At 42.3% G+C, this 10310-nt stretch overlaps 1 protein-coding gene across 1 annotated transcript in view; it reads left to right on the forward strand.

Annotated features, from left to right (window-relative positions):
• Positions 1-8279, forward strand: part of LOC310933714 (ankyrin-3-like) — a gene marked incomplete at its 5' end in the record, with an annotated part of 103231 nt that extends 94952 nt beyond the window's left edge. The window contains 7 exons of the mRNA XM_083897265.1: positions 1342-2734; positions 2828-2990; positions 3650-3730; positions 4060-4143; positions 4250-4363; positions 5245-5338; positions 7189-8279. Coding sequence (XP_083753391.1) covers positions 1342-2734; positions 2828-2990; positions 3650-3730; positions 4060-4143; positions 4250-4363; positions 5245-5316 — 1907 coding nt within the window. The 3' untranslated portion in view covers positions 5317-5338; positions 7189-8279. The remainder of the gene's footprint in view (positions 1-1341; positions 2735-2827; positions 2991-3649; positions 3731-4059; positions 4144-4249; positions 4364-5244; positions 5339-7188) is intronic.
• Between the last annotated feature and the right edge of the window lie 2031 nt (positions 8280-10310).

Here is a 10310-nt window from a genome sequence, read left to right on the forward strand (position 1 = left end):
TCCTCATCCATTCCTCACACGCCACCTCCTCCTCCACACATCATCATTCATTCATTTCCTTGTTGATCAAGCATGTCATTAACATTTTTCTGTTCTTTTTTAATTTCCTCCACGTTTATCTTGCCTCATAACCTCCCCCATAGTTTGCATTATCATCCCCTTAACTCCGGGAAGCACTGGAGCTCCCTACGTCGCCATGCAGCCGCCCAGCTCCTACTTTCTAACGCCGACCCCGACGCCCCCGTCCTCTCCTTTCACGCCCACTTCACTACTTCACTCCCGACCCTTTTCCCCACGCCGCTCTCTGAGTTACGAGTCTTCCGTCTCGCTCAAAGACTTGGCCCCTCCGGCGCCTTTTAAACAGCCACCGTGCAGCTTCTTCCCTCCCGGTTCTCTGTGCCTCCCTCGTCAGTGTCCCTCTACTTCCCTATGTCAAGCCGCTCTGTCTCCTTTCTGCCCGCACCCATCCTCACCCATCCCGCTCATCACCTCTCCTTTACCTAACTCTTTAGCACCCTTCCCGTCTTCAGCTACCTCTGCCCCACTCTCACCCGCCACTCTAAATCCTTCAGAACCAATCACGTCTGACCTTTCCTATCACGCTCCCAACAATCTCACCCCCGTACCTTCCTCTGTGGACCCTAGCAAAGACTCTGTCGTGACCCAGCTGGCTGCTTCCTCCTGCCCCGTCTCCCCTCTTTCCTTATCTACTCTCCCTCCCATCTCCCCCTCAGGGTCTCGCTGTCCTAGCCCCGGTCCTTCCTCCCCTCCCCTGCGCTCCCTCTCTCCCTGTCCTGCGTGTCAGTGCCCTTGTGCTCCCTTGGTCACATCACCTCCCACTCAAACCTGCATCGACCCTTCCACAATGGAAATATTCATTTAGAGCGCTCTGTCCTTCACCTCCCTTTGCTCCCTTCTCACCTCTCTCATCAGTCTGTGAGCATGTAACAGAAACACCTTGGGAATTATTAACATCCTACGCTCACGATCACACTCCCAAATTTAACATCTCTCCTCACCATAGCTGTTAATTCAACAATCGCTTCAAAATCACAGCTGATGAAATCGCCTTTGTCAGTTTGAATGTACTTTCTTTTTTTTTTTTTTTTAACATTCCCAAACACATACAGTACATTTTGTAGTTTTGCTGCTTATGTGTGAGGTTGATCAGCTTGGTGGTTTTCTGGATACATGCTTTCCACTTCAGCCTCTGTGCCATTGTCCATGTCATACCGTGTACATATGAGTGTGTGTGTGTGTGTGTGTATGTGTGTGTTATATTCCTTTGTGGCATGCTTTGGTGCGAGTACGTCTCCACATTTGTCATCCTGTCACCCACAGATTATCAGAGCATACTAGCCGAGCTGCAGTCTCCCGCTGCGCTGCGCTCTGACTCCCCCTTCCTGGAACCCGAACTCCCAGTCACTCCAAACCCTTCCCTTTCTCATCATCACCAGCCAGAGCCAGAAACCCCTTTGTCGGCCCATTCCCACTCTCAAGCTTTACCCTGGAGCCCCGAGATAGAACCCGGTAGGAGAGAGCCCAGCAGTCCCCCCAGGAGCCCCCCCAGACCTTCTGAGCTCTCCCTAACCTTCACAGCTTTTGAGCTACCTGATCCTCTTCCCTCCAAGGTCAGAAAGCCCCACATTGCTCTGAACGACCAGCTGCTGCTGAGCGAGGAGGAGGACAGGTCTTGTCATGAAATGGAGCTGACGTTCAAGCCCAGATCGCCCTCCTTCCCTACTATGTGCGAGTTAGAAGTCGACATTGCTTACTCCACATCCTCGCCTTCACCGGTGTCATCGCTCTCATCGATCACCCCGTCTTCACCTGAGAGGGCACAAAGATCAGATACAGGAGCACAGATGGGCAGCACCAGATGGATGATGGAGGACGTAGGGTTGAAAGGAAGTGAGAGGGAAGTGACAGAAGAAACACAGAAGGTCGTTGAGATGTCTACAGCAGACATAGTGGGCGGGAAGGAGTTAGTCGGAATGTTGATAGAGCAGGATTTGATCAAAAATGTAGAAAGAAAATGTGAGATGATCACTAAAGATAGGTGTAGGCTGGCAGAGGAAAATAGCATTTTAGTGGAACAGAAGGAGGGATCTGTGCAACATGATCAAGATGGGAATAAGGAGGTAGACGAGGTAGGTTTGCATAATCTGAGTGGAGAGGAAACAGGTTGTTGTGTGTCCATCATAGAGGATAGTGAGGAAAAAGCACAGGTTAAAAAGGCAGATGGGGACAGTGAGGAAGGAAATTACCAGAACAGAGACGGAGAACCGCAATGCCAGGATGGAGGAGGGTTGTGTGGGAGTGAGATTGATATTTGCGGGACATCAGAAGGAGACCAAGCAGCCGAGGACCAGGCTGTAGCTCGCCTCTCCCCTCAGCCCTGGGTCGAAGCACTCGGAGAATCTCCTTCTACTGAGTCTGCGTCATGTGAGCGAGAGGAGGAAGAGGAGGAGGAGGAGGAGGGTCACAGAGACGAACAGATCCCAGAAGAAGCTTTAGGAGCTCTGATGGAGGAAGAAGAAGGCACAGAGGAAAAAGAGGAGGACGAAGAGTTGATCGAGGCCACAGTTGAGGAGCAAAATGATCAGGTTGAACAGGCAGAGAAAAAAGACGTGTGTTCACTTACAGGTTGGCACAGTGATACGTCCAGCGTCATCGTGGAACCGCCGACGCAGGGTCGCAGTGTCAGCTCAGAGCGGCTGGACAGACGGGAAAGGTTAGTCCCATCAACTGGTCTACGCCGTTTCATTTCACGTACAGCGTCCTTCAGTGGACAGACAGTTCTAATCTTCATTCTCGACCCCAACAGCCAAGAAAACTCAAGTGACTCCATCACTTCCTCGTCGAGAGGTGAATCAGGGAGATCCCGGCAGAACGGCAGCAGCTCAAAGCACTCACCTCAGGGCGGCTCCTCTGAGTCATCGAACGGCAGAAAGGAAGACGGAGCGCTGGTGTCGGAGAAAAAAGTCAAGGTAAGATGTCTGATAGTAACAGTAAGAGTGAGTAGAAATGAAGAACAAGACCTCAAACGGTGGTCAATACAGTGGAAAATGTATCTACACTTGCGTTCAAAAGTTTGGGGTCACCTGTACACATATTTTTGTGTTTTCCATTAAAAGTCAGACTTTTATTCACCAAAAGAGTTGCAAAATGAATAGAAAATATAGTCAAGACATTGACAAGATTAGAAATAATTCAAATAATAGGGTTTTCAAGGGTTTTCTAATCATCCAATAGCCTTCTAACGCAAACACAATGTACCATTAGAACACTGGAAATGGGCCTCTATACACCTATGCACATATTCCATTAAAAAACAGACATTTGCAGCTAGAACAGTCATTTACCACATCAACAATGTATAGAGTGTATTTCTGTTTCATTTAATGTTAGATTCATTGAAAAAAGCTTTTCCTTAAATCTAAAAATAAGGACATTTCTAAGTGACCCCAGACTTTTGAACGATAGTGTATGTTTGCACCGTGACTCTAAGAGTTTGATTCCAGGTTTCTCTTTTTGACGCAGCGGCCACAAAGGACAAAAACGAAGTGGACAATAATTAATAATATGCTTTTCTTCCCCCCTGGTGTCCTGATGTGTTTGTGTAATGACTGATTGATAACTTCCTCAGCAGGAGGTTAATGTAGATTCCGGTTCAGAGGAAGAACAGACTGTAACCACCAGAATCTTCAGACGCCGTCTCATTTTAAAGGTATCATAAGAGCGTGGAGAAGAAGCTGGACACGGGGCCTTAGTTTGGTTTGGTTTGGTTTGGTTTGGCTTAGTCTGGTGTGTAAAATAGTAGTTCTGCTTTGGTGTTTTCTCTCTTTAAGATACTGTGCTGTGTGTTTGTGAGCGTGACAGTTCAACAGTTGAAAACTAACCTAGTGTTCAGTCTCTCTCTGGCATGGATGCTCTTCTCTGTGGAGGTGTTGCTTCAGTGTGGGTTTTTATTTTATTTTATTTCGTTCCGTTGTGTTTAAATCCGTCACTTGTTCTCAGTCGTGTGTTCACGTGCTAACCCAGAAAGTGCTTTTACAGGGAGAAGAAGCAAAGAGCTTCCCTGGCGAGTCTGTTACAGAGGAACATTATATGGACCAAGATGGTAACCTCATCAGTAGAAAAGTAACGTATCACTCATTTCCCTTTTCTCATTCAGCCACCGCGAGGAGAGTCACTAAATGTTTGTACAAAACCATTTTTTCCCCACGTTTCCCTCTGCCTCGGCCAGGTGATTAGGAAGATTATTCGGAGAGTTTCTACTCCCACACCGGAAAACCAAGGAGGTGACAGTTGGCACCAAGACCTCCGGTGCAGTCCCATTCTGCAGGACGATGGGTCTGAGGTTGGCACAAAGAAACCTGTGAAGTGTGTCCTTGGGTTTAACGTCTAATCTCCACTGGATGCCTGCGATGTTGTTATCTCCGTGTGAGAGAAAACAGCATCCAGCATGTGGGAGTCTCACATCCGGTGGAGATGTTTAGGCTTAAAGCTGCACTAGAAGATAAGAAGTAATGTTGCATAAATCATATTTCACCAACCTAAGTCTTCGGTTGGAGATGTATACGGTATAAAATCTTAACTTAAAGCTAGAATCGAGGGCGTTTTGAGAGGTTAATTGGGTTAATTTAATTTCTATTTATTGAATACCTCAAAGTTTCACCCTAAGTCATTAAAAAAGTGCAGCTTTAAGTCCAATAAATAGAATCTGTGTTTTCTTCCAGCAGTGCAGCCTAACTGACCTTTCTTATCTCTTATCTCCATCTTTCATCTCTCTTTTGAGTATTAATGCACACATTTGAAGTGCAGACTTGGCTTTTTTGTGTGTTTTTTCACAGTGCGTCTGTTCTCTGTATTTCTATAACAAAGGGAATGCTGACTTCTCTTGACCGTGTGGTTTTATTGGTGTTTTTAAAGCGTTTAACTGATAATCCAACACTGTGACTAACCAGCGCCGTCAATCTGCTCTGAAAATACAATCTGCCTCTTTTGTTTGCAGCAGTAGATTCTTTTTCTTCCTCCAGGCGTCTGGTTGGTGTGTTTGTGTGGTTTGGTTCCTTCATTATATACACATTTCTAACAATAATCACACTAACATTTACTCGTCTTACTGTCTCATTTTTGCTGTTTCAGGTTAATGTGTTGGTGTGTTGCTTTTTTCTCTCTTTCTCCTGTCAGATGAAAATAATAAACTCATTTACATTTTCTTGTGTGTTTTTTTTTTAGCCAGGAGACGTTCCAAGGAATAGCAGGCGGAAGGATGACAGACGGTCGGGGGATAAGAAGCTTCACTCATAGGGATGTGCTTGTGCTTTATCAGGTAATAGTAACCTGACCACAGGAAACAACACTTACCAACACCACTAACTCAAACGCTGTGTCTCTCACGTAAAAAGTGTCTGGTACTCAAAGGCGAGTGTGTGTTCATGCACCAAACGTTCAAGATACAGCGCACTTATTACTGAGATTAACTGGTGAACACCGGACTGAGCCAAATCAAAATACCTGCCCCACATTAGAGGATAATTGGCCAGATTTCGGTCTTGATCTGAACAGATTATCTGGCCATATTATCCTGTAGTGTGAGGTGTTATTCTGTTCTGTTTATATTCTGAAATCACATTAAATCACGCATGTTTCCGTGAGATCCCAAAATCTGTGGAATCTCCTCCCTTAAATCATTTTGATTAAACGCCAAGTGTGTGTTCCTGACTGGATCATTTAATCTGTGCTTTCTCGGGATTAAAACACTGGAAAATCAGTTACAAGTTATAAGTTTGTCTGTGGTCTCCCACGTTTTTTTTTAAAACCAAGTCTGCTTTAGCTGCTTTCGGACTTGCGCTGAGGTCCTCGTCTTTTATGGAGATAGTCCAAAGGTGCAGAAGTGGCTCCAAACGCTCTCTGGAGATTCACTTAGCAGCTTCCTAATATAATCTCTGTTCATGTCCGAGCGAGCTCATGTGAGAACACAGTCTGGATGTCCCTGGAGATTCGTTTAGTTCCTTTTAAAAGCCATCCACATTCAATTGTCATCCATTATTCAGAGTCTATGTCTGGATGTGATTTAACACACACTCATGATAGATAGTTCCCCCACAGACTGGTGCAGTCATCCACAAACAACATGAATAGAGGACAGTTACAATGAAAAAAGTGCTGGTCCACACCTCAGCACTGCATTGTGTCACTGACACCGTCCATGCCGTGGTTTTGTCCACTAAATCCCTAACTCCATCCAGAAAGACTTTGTTATCCCTCCGGCCAGACTGATAATCCCCACTGTTGTTCAGCCGTGTGTTGTTTTTATTTCGCAGTGAATCATTCCATCTGTAGAAGAACTGACATAGAAATCATGTGTCACTGCCGTAAGCCTGGCGTTGAGTTTCTATGGAAACAAGAGGTCACCATAACAACCCACGCATCATCATCAAGTCAGATTCATGCACAAAGAAGACAGTTTTTGCCCTTTGAGTCTATGTAAAAGACAACTTTTACTCATTGAATTTGAAATGAAAATTAAGAGGATAGCGAAGGTTAAACCACCACTAAACACCACTAAACTCACCTTTAAAACTAATTTCCTGAATGGTTTGAATGGTTTTAAAAGGGTTCTTGGTGGAACCATCCAAAAGGGTTTCAGGTGGAAACTTTAAAAAAAAGGTTCTACCTGGAGCCAAAAAGGGTTCTCCTATTAGGACAAGCCGAAGAACCTTATATGGCTTATATGGCTTAGCACTTTTATTTCAAAGAGTGTACTGTGTTTGTTTAATTCCACCAAATTTGACCAATGTTTCTTTTTTATATTCTTTTATTTTGTCAGATCTTTTACTTTGACGTGGACTTTTTGTCAATTTTTCGATCCCAACTTCCTCTGTTGTCATGGGAATGAGTCATGTATCTCAGAGCCACTGTCTGATGATCGAATAACACATTTATCTCTGGAAATGAATAAAAACTATATTTTATGTGAAGTGGCCCTTTAAGTTATTGTTTTTGTTATCTGCTAGCAGCCAATAATGACAAGTGTCCATATTTAAGGCTGGTTCTTGGTGATGGCAGCTTGCACACAGACTCATGTGTCAGTTCCTCATACAACCATACTTTAAAAACAAAAACAGATGAACATAAAATCATGTGTTTTAACGTGATACGTTATTTTGTGCCTCACAGGTGCACAGGAACCGGGTGAGATGTTTCTTGGGGAATAATTGATCAGAGGGCTAAAGAGTTGCCGTGTGAGGACTTCAGACCAGGGTCCAGTTCTGCAACTGTCTGCTTCAAACACTGTCTGTTTTTCACACGAGAGCAGTGTCGACCCTTCTGACTGGACGCATGAGAAACTCACTCCCTGTCAATCAAAAAGACCCAGGAGGCTCTCACTGTCCCGACTGAGGTGGACCTATGGACCCACCATTCTGCTTCCTGTATGTTTGTGTGTGTGTGTGTGAGACGATAAAACACCGGTGCCATCACCAGTGCACGAGGGCTCAGCGAGGAGCGAGGACTCCGGCTCCTGACGAATCGCAAAAGGTGCAACCGTGACCAAATATGGCACAAGAAGAGCTCAGTCCAGGAAGACACAATAAAACACACACACAAGAAAAATCAAACTGAACAATTCTGATTCAACGTCAACACTCGCCTTATAGTTTTTTCTTGAACCCATTGTTGTCGGGATGTAAATTGTTTAGGGATTTTTTTCTCCTCCTTTTTAAAACTTAAACTAACACAAGAGCTTTGTTTTTTCTTCTTCCTGTATATAATATTACAACGTGTACAATTCTTAAACAAAGGGTTTGTTTCCGGTCGAGGACACTGTGGGGAGAGAGAGAGAAACCTTCTCAAGTGCTTTCACTATTTACCGAAAACAGTTCCACTTTTAAAGATTTGAGTGTAACTTCACAGGTTCTTGTATAATTAATTATTAGAGCAGGTATAATGTTTGTACATGAAAAAAAAGAAGAAGAAGACGACGCTGGTTTGATTTTAACAGAGGGACTTTCCAGAAATTTAAAATTTCAGTAAATTCCCCAAAAGTGGGAATGGATCTAATCCTGCAAAAAAAAAAAAAAAAAAGCGCAGCCTTTCAGAGTTACTCCTATTTTCATGCATGCTGTTCACATTATTTTAAGTACAATTTTTACAAGTTTGCAAAAACACTGTATTCAAATGACAAATGAAACCCTTTATCTGTGTGCACATATACCCAAAACATTTGTCACCGATTTTATATTTTAAATTGAAAAAGGACACCGTTAAAGCATTTATCATTTCATGGTGAGGATGAGGATGCGGGGAGGGAGGGAGGGGGAGGATGAAAAAAAAAAAAGTTCCATAGCTTCTCGAGGGTGTGATGTCTTGTCTTATGTAAAAGCAGGGAGCAGCTTCTGCTACGAGAACGAAATAATCTGAATGTAAATGCTGGAAGGCTGGCTCGCTGTAAAACTCTAATTGTATTGTGCGTATTGGCTATAAGGTGTAGGAGTCTCTGTACACTGTTAGACTGTTTGTAATCATTTTAGCAGTGTGTCACTTTGGTTCTTTTCTAACGGCTGCTGTGGTATTCAAAGGAAAAAGCGGGGGGGCATTTTCTTTTTATTCTTTTTATTCTTTTTTGGATTTTTACTTTGGTGAAGTATTTCCTTAATTTATACTCACACTACAGACACATGAAGACATGGGTTTTGACTGTAGCGCTAAAATAGCATATTGTTACGACAAATACACTGGATGGTCGAAAGCAATTATTTAAGCATTAAATAAATTGTGTTTAACTCTGAACCTGTGTGATCTTTCTAGACTTGGGAGTCTGTATTATGCCGTGTCTAGAAAACTAGAATTGTTTTCATTAGATCCAGGTTTTTTACTTTATATTACGATAGGGATTCTCTTTGTGTTGGTTTCCATTAGATGCCCATGTAGTTAAAAGTGTGGTGTTCTACTGGTGCGATGGCTCAGTGCGCTGATGTCTATGCTGTGGACATGAAAACCATGTAATGTTTTTATTTTTCCTTCAGTGGAAATCAGTTCGTGTGCTGTACCACACGTCCGCTTCAACTGCTTTGTCAATCGAGGGATGGAGGAGAATCCCTCGATGTGGTTGAACTCCCCCCAAATGTTTTGGTCCATTTTGTTGGATGATGTGTTTTCACCTGAGCAGATTTTTTTGGATGTACAATTCTTACTAACAGCGTGAAGCCATGGAAATGTAACTAGCACTTTGGTTATTCAAGGTCTTTTAGAGGCTATAGCAGCAGCAGCAGCGATGCCATCACAAAAAATGTTTCAGACAAAAAAACAACCTTAAAAATGAAAAAAAAAAAACAATAATAAAATTGCATTGATTTCGCAGTACAGTCGTTCCTGCTCTTGTCTTTTGTGTCCTTGAACATTCATTATGTAAGTAATCCAGCGGCTGCAGTGTAGTGACGTGACCAGAGACACTGTCCTTTATTTAGAGGTGCGTGTTTCTTTTTTCATCAGTGTCCTTGTGTGCAAAAAAAAAAGAAGAAATATTCACATGCTTTGAGCCAAAGAACACTCCCTTCCCTTGTGAGGATTGGATTGAATTTTGCTTGAATAAATGTAGATATAATGCACATACATTATAGACACCTGGACATGCTTGATTTTAATGATAAGTTAGGAAAATTCAAACAAATGAGAGCAGTTCCAAAGAATCACACCTCAAATGATGGGGGTGTTTGATTTCTTTTTAATATTACACGTCTATTTCATTGGATAAATTGTGCCAATAAATCCTCCGTTGCAGATACTCTTACATTACTTATATAATAAATGCAGTCTTATTAACCATGGTAGGTAGTTCATCGAGAAGGAATACAATAAGGAAATGCTCTGTTGTATACTAATTACTATTAAAGACTATTAAATAACCAGGTAACTATTTTGATATTTGATAAATCTGTTTTGTTTTGTTTTTAGTGCTTTTTAGGAACAACGATACATAAAAATAATAATAAATAATAATATTTATAGCAAAGTAAAATATTAACATAAACATTTCATTACTGCTGTCTCAATTCATGTTGCATTTTAATATTTTATACCTTATTTTGTACAACTATGGAGTATTTCATATTACATATTGCATCCTTGTGTTTTGTCCAGATGTGTGATCTGTTCTTGCAATTCATTATTTTATATATATAACGAGTTTTATATAATATATTTATATAAATGGTTATCTATCGATATTAATACTGTGTAAATGTGTTTATTGTAACATTTTTACTCGTGTTGTCATTGAGCTGATAAAGATTAGTTGTCAC

This window comes from Microchirus variegatus (assembly GCF_963457635.1).
Source record: "Microchirus variegatus genome assembly, chromosome: 11".
Lineage (NCBI taxonomy): Eukaryota > Metazoa > Chordata > Actinopteri > Pleuronectiformes > Soleidae > Microchirus > Microchirus variegatus.